A 27,059-nucleotide genomic window follows, 5' to 3' on the forward strand; every position below is an offset into this window, starting at 1 on the left:
AAGCTCCCAGGCCTCTGGTAGAGGACCCGAGCTTGAAGGATAAACCGCCCGCAGGGGTGTGCTGGGTGTTTTATATATATATATATATAGTTATTATTATTATTATTATTATTATTATTATTATTATTATTATTTTATTTATTTATTTATTATTATTATTATTATTATTATTTTCATTTCACATTTCATTGCAATAAAGCGGAAACTGAAATTACAGTTTGGGAATTCTGCTGCATTCACTGTTTCAGAACACTGTATAGAAAGGGTGGGTAGATTGTGTGAAATTATATCTTGACATTTTCCAAAAAATTTGTTTAGCTTCATCAGTTATGAAGCTGCATTTGTAGCTTAATCCACTGCCACCACGTGGCAGCAGGGTGGACCTTGACAGTATAGACAAACCTGCCTTGTCTGCTAGCAGCAGTGTCATGAAACTCGAGCTTGTGCTTCCGAGGAGAATGTCAGTTAACCAACCTGCTCTTACAATATAAATGAAGCTTTACAGCTTTATAAGGAGCTGTATTGAGTTTCTTTAGACTTCATTGTGTGCAGTTTCATTGTGTTTAACCTTAAATGGTTGTCTGACCTACTTGTGTCAGTGTGAACAAAGGAGGCAAAGCTAGCTTTGCTAGGATAGGCAGGGCAAAGCAAAGCTTCTTTTTTGAGGAAAATCAGATTTAATTGTTCAGATTTACCTAAAAACGTAGGTCTATTGATCTGTATACATTTTTGGCTACGTGTCAGGCTAAACAAATCACTCAATTTATTTAAATTGAATAACATAAAAATGAAGCAATCTTGAAAGCAATTTCTTGATTCATGCTTGAAAAGAAATTTCTAGTGGAACACTGCTGTGCTGAGCCAAAGTGAAGCAGTGATTGTTTTTCTATCAAAGGGTATTATGCTAATTCAAACACTTTTTTCTGTGTGAATTTTTTTTTCTACATGTTTAGTGCTTCAGCTGCAGAAGTGAGGACAAAGTCAGATTTTAGGAGTCAAACACCCATTAACCTTGCACCTGTTCAGGGACACACATGCATTCATGGATAGCACACCTTGACTTTTTGCCTAGATGAATGTTTATCAGTTTCACAATCTTCCTCATTTGAAAAGGCATGCAGCCATGTAATGAAAAGCCCCCTGGAATAATGCCATTTACTATCCCTGATCCGGATAATCCTTTCAGAACAAAAAGAGACCAGCGCTTGTAAGCCCATAGTTAAGGGCACTAAACACAAAACGGATTAAATAAACTAGAGTCAGTGTTGAGGCTAAAAACAGCAGTGTTGTTTTACGCTAAATTATCATTGGTAACTAGAGCCGCATTCCTATTGGTTTAAGTACAAGTAAGTCATGGCAGCTATCACGACCTGCCCCCCCCATTTACTAAACTGCACAACCTCAACTCCCCATCTCGCGTGTTTGTTGCTCCTATGATGATGAAGCGAAGAAGAGACATGAGAGTATTAAAGTACGAACCAAGATAACCTGTCATTTAGAAGCTATAACAGTTCAGTATGACATGTAACACCGCTTCATTCCAAGTAGTGTCTTTATAGTCCACTTTTGGCTCAGGTGTAACAATGCTCTTGGTGTGTTTTATAAGGCCACTTTACATTCACAACATGATACAGCATCTCTTTATTCACAGAAACCTGAGCTGAGGTTACGCACAAATTTCCCCGCTGGGGGATCTATGAAGTCCAAATCAAAGGGCAGAAGATTGATAATCTAAATGAAAGATGTGAATGAGAAGGACATGCTGTTAAGGAGCCCCCCTTCCCTCACAGTTCGTAGGTTTCTTTGTATTGAAGGTAGAAATACTTCTGTGCATCCTCGATAGTGCAGATTTTAGGATGAGACGCACATGAAATGCTTACCCTACTGAGATGGATTCCAGATATCAGAGAGTGGAGGATAGACCCCGCCCAACACTCCAATTTAAAAGATGATAAAGCCCATTGTGGCACAGCCATTATAAGTTTTTAAACCCTGTCATAATTTCTTTCCAGGCTATTTTTTTTATTTTTAAATATGGGAGAGATACAAAAGCCAACTTTAAAATTACTTTCTAGGACCAACGCTTTTCCTAGCCAAGATTTAGCCATTAGGTGGTGCTTGAAGTTGCTAGAAAGCTCATGAAGCCAATTAAACCTGTTGAAAGGTTTTATTATACTTAAATTATGTGGGTAAACTTATTGAGCCATTACAAATGCTTCCCAAGGACAACACACACACACATTTAATTACTTTTATTGGATGGAAGCATTTCCAAGGACAGAACAAAAACATTTATTAGCTGTAGTGGATCTTCTGCAACATTCTAGTGTCCAAAATGATTGAACCCTCCGAACCCCTGACCAACTCTGCCGTAAAAGTTATTTAGTAATAAGCATTTATTTCCCCCCTTTTTAAGAGGAATCACTTTTAAAGAATTCATTGCAGGCGACAGTCAGCGCAGCGACCAGACCAACAAACTCCTGGAAATCCACCACACCATCCTTATTGTCATCCAGTTCACGCATAATCTTCTCCACCACGCAAGCATCATTGGGGCCCTAAAAGGGGAGCAACAAGTTTAGTTTCCCCAAGTGCAAATCTTAATGATGGAGCTGGTCGTCTTTAATTTGCATAGTCTGGAAATAACTTCTACTTTAGACAGAGGCATGTTCTCCTCATTTGCCCAGGTATCAACTTGTTGGCCAACATTATAGAGTTTAAAAAAAGCAAATAAAATACTTTTTCCTCAAAATATAGCTGAAACTGAGAAACCATCAGGTTCTTTTGGAAATTACCATGGTGATTTACCTTTGTTAAAATTTAAAATACATTAAAATTATACATTATTCAGGTCAGCTTCAGAAGGAGAAAAAAAAAATTGATTAAGCAACAGATACTTACTTCCAGAAACTCTCCAAGTTCATTCTTCAACAGATTCTTCAGCTCCAATTTAGTGAGCGTGTACTTGTCACCTTCTTTTCCAGAATACTTGTGGAACACATCAATGAGGTCCACCATTGCTCCTTTCAGATTGGCACTCATTTTGCAATTCTAAAAATCAGAAAGGAAAGGATAAATTAACCACAAAAGAGATTTATTCCAAACATGGAATATACCATTTAGATCAGGGTGACCAGCATCATTTGATATACAGATACAAAGAGGGACTAAAAGTCATTCAGTTTCTATAAAAGCTTAAGAGAAACCTTTCATTACAATTGTTTTAATACACTGGCACACAGATTGGGATGAGTCTAGCAAAACCAAATTAGAAAAGGAATGAGGATGCAAAACTGTTTCACACACTTACCATGTAATCATAGAAAAACTCAGGTTACATGACAGTGTTTCACTTCCCTCCCTGCATTTTTATTTCTCAATGACAGAAAGATTGGCGCTGATGGTGGTATGGACAGTTTTTGGCAGAGCATGGCTTACGGTTATTTGTACAGTGGACTATAGCCAGAATCAGATTACATTTTGTAGATTAAAGGGCAAGTACTCACTTTTGCTCACTTTTCTCAAGACATTTAAATAATAATTAAAAACAAAACAAGGTAAAACACACGCGATGAGGGACCACTTCTTGGTTAGGCGTGTTGATTCTATATAATATGGCACTGCCGGGGAAGCATGTTGTCTCATGAAACAAATAGATTTCAATTGCTGAAGCCTGCTAATAATGGTGCCAAACAGAATACATAGAGGAGAATGCAGCATGGTAACCAGACAGGTCTAGTGTCTAACCTTATACCAGCCTTTCACTATCAGACACCTGAGAAGCCTATACAAGAGAGCAGTTTCATTTCACACACCCCTCCTCACAAACCAGTAGAAGACAAGAGCCAGACCCCCTCCAGGACAGGTCGCACATACAGTAAGATAAGTATAGATTTTGCTCTTTGTTGCATTACATTATATAAATACCCTTTAACCTCAGATTAATTTTAGAGTATGGTCTTATTTCCATCAAAGCTATTAGATGATAGTTTAGCCTATATGAAGAGCAACATGTATCTAATGATCTATAGTGTATGTGAGAGATTGTGTGAATATCTACAGTTTGCAAAATCACTTCTCCAAATGATGTGGCATCAGATTCCCCTAATTATTCTCAATGATTGCTGTTAATCATTTATTCCCAGCGTGATCAGGGAGCTAATTAAGTCTTTGAATGTCAAATGAGAAGCTGGTGTTAATTAACTGTGACTCCAACTACAGCACAAGTAGTTCTACAAAAAAAAAAAAAAAAAAAAAAAAATCCTTCACACTACCACTGCACATCAAAACAATGGAGGGAAAAAGAAAAGCAAAAGATCAGTAACTCACCTGGACAGTGACACCTAACCGGTTCTGTTGAAAGTAGATCAAATTGAGCTCTCACCACAGCTCTCACCTCATTACTTATAGCGACTCTCACCTGTGTGCAAATGAACCTTAATCAGATAGGCACCTCCCTCTGAACGGCATCATCAGCGCTTTCACCATTGAACTGGATTGCCATTAAAGGCAACAACCTCAGCTCTTAGAACTTTGCAGGACAAACACCACTCACTCTTTTTCCTAACCTTATATAGTTATGTTGCAACAGGGATTAGTTACAAATTAAGTAGATACTCAGATGGTTAGTGAGGGTACATGTGTTTATATGTAATTCAGGGTATGCTACATTATATATACCAGTTATGTATTAATGTTGCATTAGAAGCACAAATATTACTCGAGTGCAACTTGAAAAATCTATAGAAAAGGTTTTTCAATTTCCATTTTAAAGTGCCTACAAATATCCCTGATTTCAGCCTAAAAGCTGAAAATTTGTTAATCTGAAACAACCAAAATTAAAATCAGCAACATAAAGAATAAAGCAAATTGGCTGAAGTATTCCTCCTCTTTTCCTCTCCGAGGTCTTGTGTAAGCTTATCAAGCATGACTAATGCTTTTTTAAATATCATTTGCAAGTCAGATATTGATTGTATTTGAATGACAGCTCGACTTTTGCAGAAATACAAATTAAATGCGGGTCAGGTTGTTAAGAGTTGATTTGCATCAGTATCTCCTGGTAGCCTGTGTAATGCCAATGCTTTTTGCATGCTAGTTAAAAATTTACCAAACCGACTTGCATTTGGTATCTACAGCAACAGTTTTTTAAAAAAATGTCCTCTCTGGTCTGAGACAGCAGGTGAGACCAGACTGGCCTTTTATTTTTGGTGTGGGGAACATACTTGGAGATTAAACACTCTGTGTTTCGTGTGGGGGAATAAAACCATCCATTGTCGATTACTCATAAAAGCTGTTCTAAACAATGTGCCTATGGTGATCACTCTTTTGCCAAATGAAACTAAATATGTTTTTATTCATTCATTTCAACATCTGCACAGTATGAATTATGAATGACCAGCATTATACAAGACAATAAAATAAGGCACTGCATTATTTTAGAGAATGTATAATATGACTCTTCATGAAAAACAAACATGTCCTTCATTTGCGGTTTAATACAAAAACACTTGAAGTCTATAGACTGCATGTTAACATTACTTATACACATATGCAGAGGGAAGTAAAATATATGAGCTTACTCCCCTTACTACCAAAAACTGGTAAATGGGTGCACATCACACCTTAGCTGTGTGGTGTCACATTTCTGCCTAAGTTCAAGGGTGTCATCTACTGGCCATTTTCAAACTTTGTTATTGCCCACATATGTAAGTAAGCAAGGCTGCACACTTACCATTAATAGCAAAACCCATATCAGTTAAGTCATTTTTTAAATAAAAGTTAAATTAATTAAAAAAAACAGTTTTAAAAAAGTTAAATTTAAAATGGCCCAACATGAATCAAGTCAGAGCACAGCAAAAAGAAATAACGCTGCTTTTTTTTTTTTTATCAAAGTATTACATTACTGAATCCAAATGATTAAAAATAGTAGTAAGGTAGACATAATGACTCAATATGTAACAAACGTACATTCACATTTATCAACTGGCAAAACCATTTTTCTTAATCATACAACAGCTTTTATTTTATTTAAAGCATGTGTAAAGACAACTAAATCTAACTTCATTCAGGCACTGGACATGTATCTGCTATCTGTCTGTATAACTCATTCTAATTCCCTTAGTTATATTATACCTGGTGACAATGATAACACTGAAAACTGAACAAATATTTGATAAACATTAACTATTATATGAAACAGTGATTCATAGAGGACCCAGTGAAAGTATGACATGTGTCAAGTGAGCAATCTCTGTGAGTGTGCTTTTGCAATGTATGCCAACAGCAAAGCTAATAGTAACTCATGAGGGATGGCTTTAGGAATAAACAAACAGCAAGCACACAAGTTCAGACTGACATTTGGCAGTAACTTAAATTGGTGACTACCTGTGTGCAGTATTCACTAAAATAGGAATAGTATTCAGCTTGAAACACATTGAATATTGCACCGAAAACTTCAAAATGACTAGTGCTGATACAAACACTGATTGATGGAGCATTACCATTCTCCAGTTTCTAAGCTTTTGCTCTACAACTTGATATCGCTTGTATTGTTACTATATGGTTTCATTTGACTCGGCTTGATCTGAGTTTGAACATTCATGATCTCATACCTCTGAGGGCCAAGAATGTAACAGTGCACAGTCCTTTCACAGTGTGGCACCTGTCACCATGGTTTGCTGGGACCTTGCTTGTTATCCAGAGTGCAACATGGGAGATCTCATGTGAGCCGGCCTTTCAGCGCCTGTCAGCAGGGCACCTGGCCTGAGACACTGAGGGAAAGTGAAGCAGAGGCCATCAGCTCAGCTGTCAGGGATGACATGACAGACTGCCTTGGGCAGACAGATTGTTGGGCAGGGGTTGTTTGTTTTTCTTTGTTATCACAATGAGATGCTGTATTTTGCTCCCTTGTTGGCATAGCCTAAACAAAAAGGTTACTTGAGGGGAGGTCTTTACTGAGAAAATACTGAGAAAGGCATTTGTTTAATAGTTCTTTTTAATTTAATGGCTAAAATGCCACCAGTGGTATCTGATTTAATGGCTCTTCATTTGCTTCGTTTGTGGGTTCTGCTTCTTTTTCCACAGTCATCTTATCTTCTTCTGGCACCCTTTCCTCAATAGGGGGACCAATCACAGATATTCTTCCCGCAGATAGGGTTCTTCTCTTAACACTGTTTGCCCGCTCTTGGGTTGTTGGCTTTCCCAGGACACTCCTCAGCTGTGCCCAGAAAAATGCCTGCTGGTTAACCTGCTGGGGCCACTCCAGGTATGTCTTTGTACTCAGCATCTTCTTGAGCTTGCAATACTTGCTGGGTAAGGAGTTTGGATCAATAGGCTCCTTAACCACTAAGATGACATCACTGAAGGTTTTTCCCATTGCTCTCTGCTGAGCAAAGTACAGCTCATAGTTGCACCACTCACTGTTAACGAAGTGCCGTGAGAGAATAAACATTACCTAGGAATAAAGAAAACAACAGAAAGGAAATTATTATAGGGTCTCTACCTTATGCTTTCCTACCAATTTCCAAACAACAATGATGAGATGCTGAATAACAGGGCAACTATATTCATCAACCATTTAGCATAACTCATATCACCATTACTTACTTTTTTAGACTTTTAAGACTCGGTATTCCAACAGTCAACAAATTGTCAGGCAAGTTTTGAGATGATGTTTTCATCATTTATAATTGCAATGTAGTTTAAAAAATGAGAAGTGCCAAGAAGAAGTGGCATCTACTGAACCAGGTGACTATAAGCTATTTTGTTTTGCCTTTGAATGAACAAAATTATGTGAAAATGACACACACTTCCACTGAGTGACGTTGCTATAGATCAACTGACTAAAACTGTAGCTCCTAAAAAAAATTTACTGTAACTTTTAATGTGCTGGTGTATAGTGGGGTGCTTTTACTACATAATACATTTTAGTACCTTACGACTGCTTTCAATATTCTCAATGATGTTATCAATGATCCACTTTCCAGGCATGAAGTCCCTCTCATGAATGCATAGACGATAGGGGTTCGTGTTGTTCTCCAAACAGGGTAAGAGCTGGTGCCTCACCCAGTCAGCATCTGAGTGACTGTAGGATATGAAGGCATGGTAGGTAAAAGTTTCCAGATCACCAGCTGCTTTCTCCTTGTGAGCTCTGTATTTAGCCCTGATGATCTGGTATGTTGCTTTAGTGTACCATGGGAGGTCAAAAATATAGCAAATCAGCATAAGTATTAAGATCACTGCTGTGGTGGTTGCAACACAGATAATGATAACCAGTCTGATGTCACATGCTACATGACCCGGAAAGTATTTGGCTATGACTGTGTTGAGCAAAGCCTCTGGGTGGTAACACTTGTAGTTCTCAGGCCAGTTTGTGAGGTTTACCTTTCCTTTTGAAATTGTGTCCTGGATGAAAGCATGAAGCTCACATGTGCAATGATAAGGATTGTTCCCTGCCTGAAGTTGAGACAACTGAGGCATATCTTCAAAGGATTTTTTGCTAATTAGGCCAAATGAATTCCCATCCAAAGCTAGCGATTGCAGTGATGCACTTTCCCATTTAGATGGGATGAATTTAATTTTATTCCCACTCAGTAGAAGGGTTTTGAGGTTGGTGGTTTTCTCAAAGTAGTTCATGTCCAGCTGGTCCAGATCACAGTAGGACAGATCCAAGTACTGTACTGTGGTTGGTAGACAACTGAGAGCTTCACCTACAAAGTTATTATGGTGAGCAATAAACTTGGTGATATTTTGTTTCCAGACACAATTTTGGCTATCTTTAGCAGATCCTAATTTGTTGTAGCTGAAATCCAAAACCTTTAGCTCCTGGAATTCTTTTGTGAGGGATGATAAGTCTTTTAAGCTGGTCAACTCATTGTTGCTTGTGTTGAATGTATGAAGATTCGGCATGGTGTTCTTGTAATCGCATCGCTGGTTGAATACAAACTCATTTTTTAGTCGATTATTGGAGACATCTAGTAATTCCACACCGTTCATCTCAACCCATGAATCACAGGGTGCAGAGTTGAAATACACATGTTGAATAGACAGTTGCTTAACTTTCTTGAACCAGGTGAAACGCCAATCAAATCGTAGCACATCAGGATTGCTGATGTACCTACAAGAAACAGAGATATTTAGTTTGCGTATTTTTATATGACCTTAGTAGTGAGCTTCACATTCATGTAATTTCACTTTGTAACAAGGTATTGAATTATAACTATAACAAAATACTTGTCAAACCCACTATTTCATAGCATCATCTTCTTGTGCAGCTCTACCGTATTTAGTGCAGCTGCTGTTTTTGGATCATTAATTTAAAGCCCTGGTATGTTCCTTTATAGTCATGCCCTATGTTGCGCTGCACAACCTTGTGACTAAAATTGCTTGTTTAAGTATAACCATAATTTACAAGATGAAAATCACAAAATCACATTTTACGGTCCATTAGAATAGAATAGAATTCAACTTTATTGTCATTGCACATGTCACACGTACAAGGCAACGAAATGCAGTTTGCATTCATCCAGAAAGTGCTTAGTAATAAAATACATATATTACAAAAATGGGTCTATTATGGGTATGTTGCAATGTACACGGTATGAAGGTATGTTATGAATATGCTATAACTATAAGTATGTACAGGCTGTAGACTCAAACACAGCTGTTATCCAACTGCAATAACACATCTGAATACTACAAAAAAATGTCCATCACGCCACTCTTGTGTTAATCTATGCACGGTCTGAAGCATGTGTGTGGGAATGTATGTGAATGTTTTACTGTTATATCTTATTAGTATTTTAAGTATTCTATCTATTTTATTTATTGAATTTTATTGTTTTATTTATATGTTGATATTGCTAGGGATGATGCAATGATCGGGGACCATTCTTAATTTCGTTGTTCTCATGACAATGACAATAAAGTTTCTGATTCTGATTCTGATTAGTGAGTGTACAAGCTATGTACAGGCTACGAACAGGATATAAATATGAAACTATACAGAAATATGAACTATACAAGTTATAAACAGTTGTTAACAGTTGTAGAACTATAGTTATTATTGTACAGAATTATTCAGTAGTGCAGTTTAGATCAGTGAGATGTGTAAACTACTGTTAGAGCAATCTTGTAGGACACCAAAATACTCACCAAAGATCCAGTTTATCCAGTACAAGATCTGTGATGCTGGAACTTGCACCACTATCAACAAATGTTGGCGAACGGGCAAAGTCAATGTACTGAAGTCTTAATCTTTTGATGCTGGTTGCTTGTAAATTGATTAAAGCCATCCTTATAAGGTTCTCATTGAATTTTCCTCTGTGAAAGATGAGTTGCTTGGCTTTAATGTGTTTTAAACCCTGAAAAATGTCCTCCTGTCCCATGTAGTATGTGAATTCAAAGAGGTTACGAAATTGAATGACTGTGAATGTTTTGTTAGCTAGGTCCTGTAGCATATGAACAAGAGCATTTGGGTGTTGGTCTATAGCCATGTCAAAGCCCATCTGACTTGTCTGAATGACTTCTAAACTTCCAGGCTCATAGTAATGGAGGTGGGAGGAACATTTAATAGCAAATCCTTGGAGCTTAAGGTTCTTCAGGGGTTGGAAATCTTTTTTTTTTAGGCCCATCACCAAAGGGCCGCCCATGGAGAGAACCTGGAGTCTGGAAAGTTTGGAGAAGCAGTCAGCCAAAGTTGCATTTATATAAAGGTTATTAGACATGTAGAGCTCTTTTAGATTAACGAGAGGTGTCAGAGCTCTGGCAGGAATTTCCTGCAGGGAGTTATTGAAGATGTCAAGATACTCCAAGAGTGTGTTGTTTCTGAAGGCATCATTGTCAATGTATGAAATGTTATTGTACTGAAGCTTGAGGATACGAAGCTTAGGGAGGTGGAAAAGGTCATCAGCATAAACAGCTTGAAGTTTATTATAGGAGAGGTCTATTTCTTCAAGTGTGGGTGGAAATTGTCTCCATGGGATACTGTCAAGCTGTCTTCCCAGACAATCTGCAGATCGGTCAGAGTTGTAGATCTGACAGGGTCTTTCCTCAGTGTTGGTAGTGGGGAGTGAAGATGGAGTTGGGAGTGTGAGAGCTCCAAGAAAGACACCACTGAAATGGATCAACTTCCAAATCATTGTTTTAGACCTGGAAATGAACAAGATCAGGCAAGATTATCAAAACATTTTATTGATTTTCGTAGACAGTAAATGCCAGATACACGTAATAGTTTGATTAACATTTCATTAAACATTAACATTAATGCTCATTCAGATTTTATTCTGTGTTTGAGTGCTCTTTTAGGCTCCCTGCTTTCCCTCAATCCCCTTTCCTGTATTTCTTAGACTTCTTCTGTACTTTAAAAAAAAATCTATTTCATGGCTTCAGATCTCTTTGCAATTTTCCTTGTGTTCACTTAACTGAATTGAGGGCATAAAAAATCAAAGTAAACTGAATCCAAAAATTTTAGATGTGATTGAGTAGTAAGCATAACAAAAATGCCATCAAACTCGTGGGGACAACCGTTTCTCCCCATAAGTGACTGTTGGTCCCGACAAGTACAGTGGCATGCCAATTTTTCTGTCCTCACAAAGACGTCTAAACATTTACACACACACATGCAAGTATATAAATCAGAGAAAAATGTGTACTTTTGAAATTGCATTATCAATGTTGGGCAAAATTGTGACACGTAACAGTACACCACTTCTACAAAACAGTAAACAAAACCAATGTTTAATTCCTGTAAGATGCATGAATGCAACACTTTTTTCTGATATATTTAATTTCATAATTTCCTGTTGGGTTATAAGTGTGTCTGGTAGTCACTGATTTCTAGCTTCTTTTCAGGTTAAGTTGACCTAGAAACCGCACACATCACCGCATTTATTGAATGCACTCAGGCAGCAAACCTGCATTTAAAAAGACATTAGTTTCATCCATTTACAATATACATTTCCACTGGTCCCTCAGTAAACATCAACAACGGCAACTTTGTCATTACACAGCACTTACCCTGTGAAGTCTACCTTTCTGCTAAGGGCTGGTAATGCAGACACTTTCAAATTCTCCTCCCCTTTTATAGTAGTAGCTCAAGGTTACACATTGTTTGTGCCCTTACGTGAAAGCTTTATAACGCTCATAAAACAATGTTGTTTTATCTATTCCAGAATTGATGTGAGTCGAATAAACAATTCTGCATGGATATGGCTAGAGTAGAAAAACATTGTTGCCCTGTTTATTTTAGATAATTGTAGGTCATTATACTGTATTAGAGCACTGTCTGTTCATTTGTGACAGTCTGGATAGGAAAAAAATATATATATCATCATCCTGTCAAACATAATTTTTGTTTAATTCATTGACTCAGCTACATCTAACAGATTGATGGTACATGATAAACTGATGTGTTAATTTCTGAATTATAATTCAGAAACATAAATAAAAAATACATAAATAGATAAAAAATACAAATATATAATTTATCCACAAATATATTCATTGGGGAAATGTAATTTCTCATAACATTCCACTGACATTTGAGTCAGTTACTCATCATTTCTAATTATTCATGTGAATGAGTGAATTAACGTATTGTTCTAGGGGAAAAAGTGTCACATGACAGATGAGTTCTTTGAATCAATATCTGTGTTTGTTACTTTGGCAATCTTCTTCCTTATTTGTCAGTTAAACATTGTATGGGAAGTAACACAACAGTAATACTGTTTAGCTATATGACTTGGGCCTCAGTGGACAGCTGTTCCTGGAAATTGACAGTAGATTAGAAAAACATCAATAACATTTACTTAGTAAGACACGTCACATAAAGGCACTGTTGTAAAGTAATGTTTTCCATATAAAGCAGCTGTGGTACTTTGCATTATCAATATTATACTAATATTATAACTAGAGATGGACCGATCCGATATTACGTATCGGTATCGGTCCGATACTGACCTAAATTACTGGATCGGATATCGGAGAAAAATAAAAAATGTAATCCGATCCATTAAATATCAGGAAAGCACCTCACAAAACTTGCAACACGCCGTAACTCACCTCAGAACGTTAGCACGTTGGAGCAGTATGCATCACGTGATAGAGCGGCTGTGGCATGCGGGACCTGTCGGTGGTCTAGATAGCATGTGGAGTTTTGCTAGCAACCCGGCATTTCATCTCCGACAAAGTTATCCCGAGAGAAGTAAAGCAAGTGTGTAAGTCCATCTCTGAATGTTTGTAAAGCATTCCTGCGTTAAGCTTAACAAACGACTGCCTCTCGCTCTCCGGCTGCTACTTCAATCATGAAACTGCTTAATGATCAGCTGATCGGCTTTTCTGTCGCGAGTCCGTGTCTCTTGTTTGCTTTTGGCCCACTTTGCACCAGACAGAGGAAACCAGCGGCTGAACAACAGCAGCACGTTTAAGCTTGATCAGCTGTTGTTAGAATGTATTTAATATTACTTTCTACTCGAGGATCTTTTTCTACGTAGCTGACGCTGGTAACTGTGCAGGGGCGCATCTAGCAAAGTTTAGCCAGGGGGGCCGATAGGGCATTAACAGGGAAAAGGGGGCACAAAGACATACTTTTCTTTCTTATTCTCATTTAAAATGTCTAGCTTTTAATTATTTAATATTTATCCGAATCTTACACCCAAAGTTTTAATCTGATGTAAAATGTATAGAAGTCCATTATTGTATATAGTGACTATTAAGTCTAATATATATACCCTAGTAAGCTATAGTACTTTTTACTTTGGGAAGGTACCATCTGTACAGTCTGCAATTTTGTTGAAGAAAGATGTTGAATCTATTTAATATTTCTTGAAAAATAATTGATTTCTGTGCATTTATTTTTTCACACTGCATCAAATTAAGGTTGATTACGTCGATTAAGCATCATGAGGTGGCGCGTGAGGGGTGGTTCCCTATTTTTTATTTATTTATTTTTGTTGTTGCTGGGAGTTGGAACCCTGTTAGTTAGGTTGCTTAATATTTACGCTAAGTACTCTTTAAAATACCAGAATAGGGAGGATGGTGTAGGTTTAAGTTTATTAGATTGATCAGTATTGCTGAACTATGAAATTTTTTTTGCATATAGGTATAACAGAATAGCTTTAGTGTAGTTGTTGTTTTAAACTTGAGTATGAACATATACAAAATGCAGCAAGATATTTAAAAAAAAAACAGTTTTGTTGATTAAAAAACACTATATCGGATTCATATCGGTATCGGCAGATATCCAAATTTATGATATCGGTATCGGTATCGGACATAAAAAAGGTATCGTGCCATCTCTAATTATAACAATGCTAATTTTGTCTTAAATGATTTGAAATGCAATTATATTTCAAGCCACGAGACAATGTTTTCATTTTCCATTTATTTTGGTCATTTTAGTGCCAAGTTCAAGTTTAACCCCAAGTTGGCACCAAGTCTTTCAGATCATTTGCCAGATATCACTAAAAAATATTGATAGTGTTAACATTTTCATTTCAATTTTGATCTTAATAGTGTTAAATTGTGAAATACAATTTTTACTTTAAGTGGACATGGTTAATGAATACCCATTCATGGTATGTGAACATGAAAGACCTGCCTGTTGCAGGACTATTAATAGGTAACTGTTTAACCCTGCACGGCACCGCAGACCACGCCACACCACACGGACCATGCAAGATCTTTCTTTGATCCCATGTGTTGTCTTGTGATAACTCCATCAGGGTTCAGAAGCACCTATCTGCATTCCTCTTGCTTTTTCTCTTTACATTTATATTTTGGTTTGTAGGCCTGCCTGTGTGATACATAAGTGGTGAATAGTAATGCTAAAATGTGAAAACAATGCTAATCCAGACAAAACAAACTCATGTCATTCACCAGCTGCTCTTGTATATAATGGAGCAAAAACAAATTTTGACTGTACATGCAATTTAGTTTAGTTTAGTTACACTGGCCATACTTTATATTGATTGCCTAGATGCAGATATAGAACACAGCAGCAGAAGTCATGAGTAGATCTGATGAATCATTTCTATTGCTTATTGTAAGTTGACCTTTCAAGTTGTGGGACTGATGTTTTGTTGGTGGCAAAAATTTCATTTACACATAGCAGCAATTTAAGTCTGATTGTTACCAAATATAATCTGGCTGGTGTGACTGTGTGCCAAGCATTAGGTTAAGAATTGCCCTTCCTCAGATTACTCATCCGGATACAGATCAGTGCACCAGTTGTAAAAGGGGATAAGTTTGCAAAAACATTAGAGTAGTCAGCAACTCCCACAGTGTAGTCTCAGATAGCTTTATCTTGTGGTTGTTAGGCATAAATCTAAACAACAACAGGTCATTTTGCAGTCAATAGGATGGTTTAATAAAGATTTTTTTTAATTAGAAAAACTTAAAGGTCAAGACTTTTTGATCTGTGTGACCTGTTGTACTGTGATCTTCACACATTGCTTTGCATCATTTTCTCCCTCACAAACCTGATAAATTCACTGCTTCTTTAAGCATTTTCTTTTGGTTTCTGTCACTTCCGTAGCTATTCTGCTGTCTCCTACAGAACACTTCTGCTTTGTAAAGTTTTATTTTTTTTCTACTGCTGTTGTGTTTTATTCAGCTTCCTTTGCTTTTTATTCAACATCTATTACATTTTGTGTGCCTTTGCAGCATTTTTCTTTTTGTTAGTGTTTCCTCAAGTTCCACTGCATTTGATCTCTCAGGGCCACCACAGAAAACTAAAACCTTTTACCTCAGGCAAATTCCTCATTAATGTTTCCAACAGAGGTAAGCCAAATTGCCACATTCCTGCAAACACTGAGAGCTTTTAAGTTATTTCTATCAGATTTTATATTAACCAGCAGGTTATGAGCTTCTGTGTTTAACTCCTCTTATGAACCGTACTTTTGTTCTCTGTGACCTCTTGCTGAATTTTTTGTGGTTCTCATGAATGTACAATTCCCACAAGAGAAATGTTTTCTGTTCTGCGGTGTACAGTCTTATCGGTGAAAGGAATCTGCACAAACATGTTGGCAAAGCTGCAGACTTCTCTGTTCAAATTTTTAGTATTATTTTCATTTGTTTAACAAAGTCATGTGGTGTGTCAAAATAGAGTTGTACGTAGTGCAGTCAAAACACCTACACATAATCTCTTTTGTGTACACAGTATACTATACAAAATCTTTTCAGAGTTAATTATTCTCCCCAGGCTGGCTCACTGCCAAATTCATATAAGACAAGCTGGAATCTCCCCAAGCATGTGAGAAAAAAAAAGAAAGATAATTTGTTATCACCGTTTGTGTCACGTTTAAATTTTACAACTATGACACTGTTTGCATTCTAACTATGACCAAGTGGAAGTGCTCAAATTATCATGGATAACCAAATAAGAAATAAGATGAGTGAATGCTTTTTTCTTTTTTTTTCTTTGCTTTTGCTCCATAATTGCTGATAGAGGACACCATGTAGCTGCACTGGCTCATCCGGTATCTAAAACAGGTAACAACAGATAAGAGCATAACAAGGACATGGTTTCCATTTGTTGTTACAAGAAGAGCAAAATTTAATAATAATAATGGATACTTTATTGATCCCCATGGGGAAATTACTTGTTTTTCTCTGCATTTGACCCATTCACTCAGTGAAGCAGTGGGCAGCCCACTAAGCAGGCGCCCGGGGAGCAGTGTGAAGGGACGGTACCTTGCTCAGGGGTACCTCAGGGTAGCCGTTAAGTGGATTCGAACCGCCGACCTTCCGATCATGGGGCGACCACTTTACCTACTGAGCTATCCCTGCCCCTATGAATGGTCTACTGAATGGTCTACTTTTTAAAAGATCTTTTGGAAATACTTTAAAGACTAGGATCCAATTGTGTACAGTAATTGAAAGGAGAAATGAGGTTAGTATAAAACTCCTGGAAGAATAAAACCAACAGAAAATACACAAAGATGTGCTCACAACACGCCAAACAACTCTATTTAGGACTTGATTGATGATATAGAGGGCCTCACATCAGATGGTTGCTTCAGTAGGGTAAATAAATTTCTGATTATTAAGGTTGAGAAGCAGATCAGATATATATATATATATATATATATATAAAAAACACCCAGCACGCCCCTGCGGGCGGTTTATCCTTCAAGCTCGGGTCCTCTACCAGAGGCCTGGGAGCTTGAGGGTCCTGCGCAGTATCTTAGCTGTTCCCAGGACTGCGCTCTTCTGGACAGAGATCTCCGATGTTTTTCCCGGGATCTGCTGGAGCCACTCGCCTAGCTTGGGAGTCACCGCACCTAGTGCTCCGATTACCGCGGGGACCACCGTTACCTTCACCCTCCACATCCTCTCGAGCTCTTGTCTGAGCCCTTGGTATTTCTCCAGCTTCTCGTGTTCCTTCTTCCTGATATTGCTGTCATTCGGAACCGCTACATCGATCACTACGGCAGTCTTCTTCTGTTTGTCTACCACCACTATGTCCGGTTGGTTAGCCACCACCATTTTGTCCGTCTGTATCTGGAAGTCCCACAGGATCTTAGCTCGGTCATTCTCCACCACCCTTGGGGGCATCTCCCATTTTGACCTCGGGACTTCTAGGTTATACTCGGCACAGATGTTCCTGTACACTATGCCGGCCACTTGGTTATGGCGTTCCATGTATGCCTTGCCTGCTAGCATCTTGCACCCTGCTGTTATGTGCTGGATTGTCTCTGGGGCATCTTTACACAGCCTGCACCTGGGGTCTTGCCTGGTGTGATAGACCCCAGCCTCTATGGATCTTGTACTCAGAGCTTGTTCTTGTGCTGCCATGATTAGTGCCTCTGTGCTGTCTTTCAGTCCAGCTTTGTCCAGCCACTGGTAGGATTTCTGGATATCAGCCACCTCCTCTATCTGCCGGTGGTACATACCGTGCAGGGGCCTGTCCTTCCATGATGGTTCCTCGTCTCCCTCCTCTTTCTTGGGTTTCTGCTGCCTGAGGTATTCACTGAGCACTCGGTCAGTTGGGGCCATCTTCCCAATGTATTCTTGGATGTTCGTTGTCTCATCCTGGACTGTGGTGCTGACACTCACCAGTCCCCGGCCCCCTTCCTTCCGCTTAGCGTACAGCCTCAGGGTGCTGGACTTGGGGTGAAACCCTCCATGCATGGTCAGGAGCTTTCTTGTCTTTATGTCAGTGGCTTCTATCTCCTCCTTTGGCCAGCTTATTACCCCAGCAGGGTACCTGATCACGGGCAGGGCGTATGTGTTGATGGCCCGGATCTTGTTCTTACCATTCAGCTGACTCCTCAGGACTTGCCTGACCCTCTGCAGGTACTTGGTGGTTGCAGCCTTTCTAGCGGCCTCTTCATGGTTCCCATTTGCCTGCGGGATCCCCAGGTACTTGTAACTGTCCTCTATGTCTGCAATGTTGCCTTCTGGCAAGGCAACATATACATATACATATATATATATATATATATATATATATATATATATATATATATATATATATATATATATATATATGAGCTTGTTAGTGTCGGTAATCGTGGTTGTAGGTATTGCCCGTAGTGCTGCATTAGCACCAATAACCTGCCTCAGTACTACATGGAAGCTCCTGTCAGGCATCATATCGGCTAAGATGAACAGGCACATGGGTCAATACATGAGCGGGACACAGAAGGGAATTGGCAAGAATACCAGAGGCGCAAAACACCAGCTACTGGTAGACAGAACAATCAGCCGAGACTGCAAGACCAGACTGACCAACCTGTGCACTGCCTGGATTGATTACAAGAAGGCCTATGACTCAATGCCCCACAGCTGGATACTGGAATGCCTAGAATTGTACAAGATCAATGGGACCCTAAGAGCCTTCATCAGGAACTCAATGGGGATGTGGCGTACAACACTAGAGGCCAACTCCAAGCCCATAGCACAAGTCACCATCAAGTGCGGGATCTACCAAGGAGATGCTCTGTCCCCACTGCTGTTCTGCATAGGCCTGAACCCCCTCAGTGAGATCATTAACAAGACTGGCTACGGATACCGACTACGGAACGGAGCAGTTGTCAGCCACCTCCTGTACATGGATGACATCAAGCTGTATGCCAAGAGTGAACGAGACATCGATTCACTGATCCACACTACCAGGCTATACAGCAATGACATTGGAATGTCGTTCGGACTGGAGAAGTGTAGTCGGATGGTAACAAAGAGAGGGAAGGTAGTCAGAACTGAGGGGATTGAACTACCAGAAGGCAACATTGCAGACATAGAGGACAGTTACAAGTACTTGGGGATCCCACAGGCGAATGGGAACCATGAAGAGGCCGCTAGAAAAGCTGCAACCACCAAGTACCTGCAGAGGGTCAGGCAAGTCCTGAGGAGTCAGCTGAATGGTAAGAACAAGATCCGGGCCATCAACACGTACGCCCTGCCCGTGATCAGGTACCCTGCTGGGGTAATAGGCTGGCCAAAGGAGGAGATAGAAGCCACTGACATAAAGACAAGAAAGCTCCTTACCATGCATGGAGGGTTTCACCCCAAATCCAGCACCCTGAGGCTGTACGCTAAGCGGAAGGAAGGGGGCCGGGGACTGGTGAGTGTCAGCACCACAGTCCAGGATGAGACAACGAACATCCAAGAATACATTGGGAAGATGGCCCCAACTGACCGAGTGCTCAGTGAATACCTCAGGCAGCAGAAACCCAAGAAAGAGGAGGGAGACGAGGAACCATCATGGAAGGACAGGCCCCTGCACGGTATGTACCACCGGCAGATAGAGGAGGTGGCTGATATCCAGAAATCCTACCAGTGGCTGGACAAAGCTGGACTGAAAGACAGCACAGAGGCACTAATCATGGCAGCACAAGAACAAGCTCTGAGCACAAGATCCATAGAGTCTGGGGTCTATCACACCAGGCAAGACCCCAGGTGCAGGCTGTGTAAAGATGCCCCAGAGACAATCCAGCACATAACAGCAGGGTGCAAGATGCTAGCAGGCAAGGCATACATGGAACGCCATAACCAAGTGGCCGGCATAGGAACATCTGTGCCGAGTATAACCTGGAAGTCCCGAGGTCAAAATGGGAGATGCCCCCAAGGGTGGTGGAGAATGACCGAGCTAAGATCCTGTGGGACTTCCAGATACAGACGGACAAAATGGTGGTGGCTAACCAACCGGACATAGTGGTGGTAGACAAACAGAAGAAGACGGCCGTAGTGATCGATGTAGCGGTTCCGAATGACAGCAATATCAGGAAGAAGGAACACGAGAAGCTGGAGAAATACCAAGGGCTATATATATATATATATATATATATATATATATATATATATATATATATATATATATATATGAATATCAACAAGTCAGTCTTCTCCTGGTAATATATAATTTCTACAATACAATGTAAGTTTTTGACAAGGGTAGCTATGCACTAAATTAGTAACCAGGTTGTGAAAGACACAGCAAACAGTTCTATCATTCATTAAGTCGCGATATCTCTCTGATATGCATGGAAAGCGTCATCCAGTAAGTGTAAAGATCTATTACTGCATCTGATATTTACCCAGCAGTCAATAGTTGGTGGCAAACAGTTCTTTCATTGACATGTGTTGGCAGTGCTGGGCCCACTGCCCTGATATGACAAATGTATCTGGCAGCAGACTTTTTTCACTAATGAGTGTTCTTTACTCTGGTTTAATGAGGCTGTTTACATGCTATGCACAAACACAGCTGCACTTGGTTGATGATTCTGTTTAAGTTATCATGTTCATCCTCCGCAGGGACAGATGCTACACATGTTTATGCGCACAGGTTGTTTTTCTATCATATATCAAATGTTCTTTACCAGCACTGTTGCTGTATAGACAAAGAGCAGTAAGATAAATACATTAAATGAAATTAAGTTGCTGTTATCTAAACTATCATCAAAAGCACTTGCTTATCGTCTTCTCGCTTTGACTCTGACAGTTACTTTTTTAAAGAAACCGCTTACTGTGAAAGTTGTTTTCAAGAATCACGACTTTCCTGTAAGAATTTCCAATAAAAGCCTTCTACCATAAGGGAGACAGATAGGAAAACTTGAACAAATACCAGCAAAAACAGCTTACTAACTAGACACTTCTAGAGGGAGAAATGCCAAAGAAGGGTGAGCTGAAGAACTAAATCACAAATTATACAAACAGTGAAAAACATCCAATCCATTAACAGATGACTGGGTATAAAAATGGCAGGAATGACTCTTTCTGAAGGGAAATGTCAAGTTAAATCACAAAGCCTTTGTATATTCCCATCAGCATCCCTCAAACTAGGAAAAGAAAAGTAATAACAACAATTATTCAAACTCAATACAGCTTTGTTACAACAGACATTTAGATTTAGAAGAACAGAAAAAGCATTCTAGTAAATGTTAAATATTTGATAGTCACAATTTGATAGAAGTAACACCTGTGCTTGATGAGACAAATTCTTTCTATTACCACACGACAAGTAAAGAAAAGAAAGAGTGTGATACTATATTGGGGCGTTAGAGCAAAACAGAACAAAAGTATTCTGGAGAGTCTTGAATAATTACTAAATCATTACAGTCTGCTCTGTTCAAATCAATACTCTGGTCAGGAAAGCATTAAAGAAAACAATACGAACTTTAAATTCTGCTTCCGTGTTTCACTGCTAGTGCTCTCCAGTTGCACATGCTCGCTCAATGTTGTGGTAAAATACTACATTCAAGTGGAACATAACAATTGCAGATGTCATTAGTCACACCCAACAAATCAAAGCATCCACCACGTAAAAGCTCTATTAAACAGGATAGTGTGGGTAGATTTGTGTTTTGTTTAAGTGCTTTGGTTTCAGGCATTTTAAGGAGGAGTTTACAAACAAAGAGCAAGAGGGATTTAAAATGAATTCTGTCTTATTGCAAAACCCAAAAGGAAAAACTACTCAGCAAAGAGAAATGTGTGCTGTCTCAGTGGCACTTGACTCCACCTATAAGCCCTTGTTTTGTGTCCTATTAATGCTGCCAGAGAATGAGTAATCAATGAATGGTCATATTCAGTGACTGACTAAAACCAGGCACTGAATATGACATGAAACATATGAAAAAAATATCAAAGTAATGTCACTAACTAGCAAAGGACTGATGAAAATCTTATTATTTACTAAAGAAGCTTCCTTTTAACTGAAGTAGCCCTAGAGTGATCCAGCACTCTGGGGATTCAGGGGTTCACTTTAGTTCATTGAGCAGCCTCCATTGTTGCTTTCTAAAGCCATAAATGTGTGTATATGTATGTGTGTGACAACAACACACAAGCACAGAAGGCTGCTTTGTAGTAAATGTTCCCTGTTGAGAAACATGATAATTGTGTTCTTGTCAAACATCTTGATCATATCTTTATATAAGTCATAAAATATGCAATAACATTTTAGATATTGCCATGAAAATTGACATTAATTATAAAGATAAAATAGTAGCTATGTGATAATTTTACTTTCCCCCATAGAGATAAAATCTGATTACAATGAAAAACTAATTAGATACAGTGGGAAAAGGGAGGCAGCTGCAGTAGGGCAGAGCTGCAGCACTCACATGTACTGCATTCATCGTCTCTAAGCTGCTGCAGTATCAGTGGGCACAGGTCCACTACTGCATCAACTATTATATCTGCTCAGGATGAGCTTCTCTGGACATCTTCTCAGTTAAAAGATAAGAAGATTAACTGGGTTGGCTTCTGAGCATTCAGCATTACAGTTAAATAATAACCGAAGGTTCAACATAAGTTGAAGCATTAAAGAACTAAAATAAATCACACAGGGAAAAGTAAAACTGTTTGAAAAACATTTAAGAGGGCAGAGCAGCAGGAGACATCCAGTGAGTTCAGTATACAAACAAATCCCTGAATAATCACCACATCCTGGACACTCCTTCTACTTTCTCTAAATATACCTTAAAACCTGTAATCTCAAAATGACTAAGCCGCTCAGATCTTTAGAGAAGACTTTACATACACCATCAGGCAGGCAACATAGACACCAGCAGCTGTTCAAATCTCCCCAATGTTAGCTTATTTACCACAGGGGCTTCACAGGTGCCAGCAATTAAGGAGGCTGCTTGCCTTAGGAGTGTCTCTAAGCATACAGTAAACCTGAAATCTTTATCTTTTTATAATTATCAACACAACTCATTAAAAGATGAAAAACGGATATAAGCAGAGATACTCCAAGCCATCTTACCTGTAGCCTGTGTAGTGAAAGCTGAAATAGTGAATGCCTCCAGGCCAACATACTCCAGATGTCTCAAAAACTTAATTTTCATTGTGATGAACAATTGTTCCACCCAAGAAAGTCATATTTTAATGCTATTTTGTGATTTAAATATCCTATTTGTTACAAAACAAGATGCTCTGTGTTATATCACTTCCTTCCTAACACAAGAGCTTATACACCTTTCATAGCACTGAAATACCCTTTTCATTCCTTTCTAACACAGCTGAGGTATTGGAAAGAGGGATTTTCAGTGTTTTTCTATGCTCAGTGAATAACTGGATAAATACATCTCTTTAGGATCTTTAGCCATGCTACCAGCTGTGTGAGGCTGTACATAAAAACAATAGAGGAAGTGAAAAATGCACACCTTCCTGCTTTCCTATACTAAGGAAACCTTAAGCAATGCAACCTTTAAAAAGGAAAGAAAACTCAGTTTCCAACTCCAGCATGTCGGTCTGGGTGAACAACCTGTCACATGACTTAAACAGGCTCTTCCACACTTATCTTATTCACAATGTGGTTTAAAACAATGAACATTACAGCAAACACATGGATTTTCCTGTTTGAATGCAGCTAGCCATCAAACATTAGAGCCAATTATTGCTTGACATAAAACTTATTGTTGCAGCCAGGGGCAGCCCAAAAGTGATCCCTTTAGACTGGTTTTTGGTTTTAGTGTCCTGATTTTCCTCAGAGTTATCCATTCTGTCACTAGCAAACATAAACATACTGACAGAAGATGGCACTAAACATGTTTAAAAACTTGTTTAAACGTGTTTAAAAAATTCACAGACAGTGTTACATCTATGTCAGTTTGAGTTTCATTTCCTCTTTAACCCCCATTTATCCAGGGAAGCTACTGCATGACCACTGGAAGAGATTGTTTTTGTTAGTTAGTTATTTTTGTTTGATTTATTTATTTATTTTTTGTAGTAAAGTAAAAAGTGTGCGTGTTAGTCCCCATGGGGAAATAGTTCCTCTGCATTTAACCCATTCACCCAGTGAAGCAGTGGGCAGCCACCAATGCAGCGCCCGGGGAGCAGTGTGTAGGGACGGTACCTTGCTCAGGGGTACCTCAGGGTAGCCGTTCAGTGGAGTCGAACCCCCGACCTTCCGATCATGGGGCCACTACTCTACCTACTGAACTATCCCTGAACTAGTGGACAACTACAGCTGTGTCTGGGCTCAAATATTTAAGCCAAGATAGAGTCAATATGTCAAACGACCTACAAAATGTTACTACTGGGCATTGAAACCTGCCACTTTTCCCACTTCCTGTCTAACTGGTGTACTGTTAAATGATAAGTATGGGACGCTATTTTGTCTGGAACACTGTATTGAATTAGAATTACTATCAAGTAGAGGAAGTCCATCAAGTTAACATTTTCCACCCCTTAGATCAACTAGTGAATTTTATGTGCCTCCACAATAAACTACATCTCTTTAGGATCTTGAGCCATGCTACCATTCTAATATATTCTAATTCAAATATAGCAATTAGAATTATTATTCAACATTTAGAATGTGCTGAAAGATTGGAACTACAAGTGATCCAGGTAGATTGTTTTAAATGTTAAGAGACAAAACAAGCTTGAAATAGACATGAAAACAATATGTTTACACTCACCTCATGTTGGACAGGCTCAGGTCTTCCTTAGCTGGACTTTTCATAACACATTCTAACCTGTTCTGTTGTCAGTGCTTAGTGAGAAGTGACTCACCACTGGATCTGTAAGCTTATGGGCACTCTGTTAGCTCTGCTAGTCTGTATGTGTTTTTGGCCCTCCCTCTCTGTCTGATTCTTTTTCTCTCTCACTCACTCTTCAGTCTTTGTGCATGAGCACGTGTGTGTGTGTGTGTGTGTGTGTGTGTGTGTGTGTGTGTGTGTGTGTGTGTGTGTGTGTGTGTGTGTGTGTGTGTCGCTCAGGAATGTGGAAAGTAGTTTTTTTTTTTTGCCTCAGAGGCTCCACATATTTTTAATCATGTTTGCTATTCTGTAACACAAACATTAGAGCCAGAACTGTTGGGAAATATCAGTTTCATCATAGCCATTACTCTGGTCATGCAGATACATTTGATTTTATTTTGTTAAAACCTTGAGATATTGTTTTGTTTTTTTTTGTTTTTTTTTTTAAATCTAACCCAATAAAACCCACTTAAAAATAAAGGTTGAGTATGTGCTAAGACTATTTTGATAGCAAAAACAAAAAAGTTAAAAATAACAACTGCTGAAAAAAGAAGAAGCATGTCCACGCTGTTCCAAGTTTCAGTGAACACCTCTGCCAAAAACTGCCTGTGTAATTAGACAGGCCCATGAAGATAATCTGTTGGGTGGAGGAATTTCAGTTCATCTCTGCCCTCGGGCCATTTTCACAGTTTGGTTGTCTTATTCATTTGTATATTTTATTAGTTATTATGTCATTTCCTCTGTGGGTTTACATCCCTATAAAACTATGAGTGAGGTTTTGTCTCTAAATACATCAACAAACTGAGAAATATAGGAAATTAGAGCGTGTCCAGAAAGTATTCACAGCACATCACTTATTCCACATCATGTTAAAGCCTTGTTCCAGAATGGAAGTCACCGCACCTAGTGCTCCGATTACCATAGGGACCACCGTCACCTTCACCCTCCACATCTTTTCGAGCTCTTCTCTGAGCCCTTGGTATTTCTCGAGCTTCTCGTGTTCCTTCTTCCTGATGTTGCTGTCATTCGGAACCGCTACATCGATCACTACATCTGTCTTCTCATGTTTGTCTACCACCACTATGTCCGGTTGGTTAGCCACCACCATTTTGTCCGTCTGTATCTGGAAGTCCCACAGGATCTTAGCTCGGTCATTCTCCACCACCCTTGGGGGCGTCTCCCATTTTGACCTCGGCACTTCCAGACCATATTCGGCACAGATGTTTCTGAATACCATGCTGGCCACTTGGTTATGGCGTTCCACGTATGCCCTGCCTGCTAGCATCTTGCACCCTGCTGTTATGTGCTGGATTGTCTCTGGGGCATCTTTACACAGCCTGCACCTGGGGTCTTGCCTGGTGTGATAGACCCCAGCCTCTATGGATCTTGTACTCAGAGCTTGTTCTTGTGCTGCCATGATTAGTGCCTCTGTGCTGTCTTTCAGTCCAGCTTTGTCCAGCCACTGGTAGGATTTCTGGATATCAGCCACCTCCTCTATCTGCCGGTGGTACATACCGTGCAGGGGCCTGTCCTTCCATGATGGTTCCTTGCCTTCCTCCACTTTCTTGGGTTTCTGCTGCCTGAGGTATTCACTGAGCACGCTGTCAGTTAAAGGAGGAATCCAGGCAGTGAAGAAGGAACAGTGAGGATTGAGCAAGTGAGCAGGCTGGCAATGTCACCTGAGAGGAGGAAGAGTGGGGTTGTTATTTTCTTTTCCAGTGGTAAACGATCCAGAGATGGTAAGAGATAGCTGGGCAGAGACCGACTGACTAACACAATGAGTAATAATAAAACAAGTGCTAACTCAATCACTAAGCATGGAAGATTTTTACCACAAATATGGCAGCAGTGGTGAAAAATGGATGCTATGACAAAGCCTTAAATACGCTGCAAACTAGTGAGCTGGGTAGCAGGTGCACCTGTTAGAAACCTTGTTGAGACTGGTATGCAGCCACACCTTCCAGGGATCTAGGAAGGTGGTAAGAACCTGCTTACTAAAAATCAGTGGAAAGAACAGGAAGAATAGAGAAGGAAAAGAGAGAAAAAGGTGGACCTCAGAAGGACTGCAGACCATGACAGACTTATGTTTTATTTAATGGCTATTTGTGGCTATTAATGACTATTGGTTTTCCTTGT

The 27,059-nt window shown here is 39.3% G+C and overlaps 2 protein-coding genes across 2 annotated transcripts; both read right to left on the reverse strand.

Moving 5' to 3' along the window:
• Window positions 1–2,237: 2,237 nt before the first annotated feature.
• LOC145431957 (protein S100-A1-like) lies at window positions 2,238–4,487 on the reverse strand. The gene is made up of 3 exons (XM_080308487.1): window positions 4,330–4,487; window positions 2,902–3,051; window positions 2,238–2,558 (listed from the first exon to the last, which is right to left on the reverse strand). Exons 2-3 carry the CDS (start codon window positions 3,040–3,042, stop codon window positions 2,412–2,414), a joined length of 288 nt encoding a protein of 95 aa, XP_080164613.1. The 5' UTR covers window positions 3,043–3,051; window positions 4,330–4,487; the 3' UTR covers window positions 2,238–2,411.
• An 846-nt stretch (window positions 4,488–5,333) lies between these two features.
• On the reverse strand, window positions 5,334–25,120 carry tlr18 (toll-like receptor 18). Its single transcript, XM_080308485.1, has 4 exons — window positions 24,864–25,120; window positions 10,153–11,148; window positions 7,933–9,115; window positions 5,334–7,453 (listed from the first exon to the last, which is right to left on the reverse strand). Exons 1-4 carry the CDS (start codon window positions 24,905–24,907, stop codon window positions 7,007–7,009), a joined length of 2,670 nt encoding a protein of 889 aa, XP_080164611.1. The 5' UTR covers window positions 24,908–25,120; the 3' UTR covers window positions 5,334–7,006.
• Window positions 25,121–27,059: the final 1,939 nt, after the last annotated feature.

The sequence above is a fragment of the Astatotilapia calliptera genome, chromosome 11, assembly GCF_964374335.1.
Source record: "Astatotilapia calliptera chromosome 11, fAstCal68.1, whole genome shotgun sequence".
Taxonomy (NCBI): Eukaryota; Metazoa; Chordata; class Actinopteri; order Cichliformes; family Cichlidae; genus Astatotilapia; species Astatotilapia calliptera.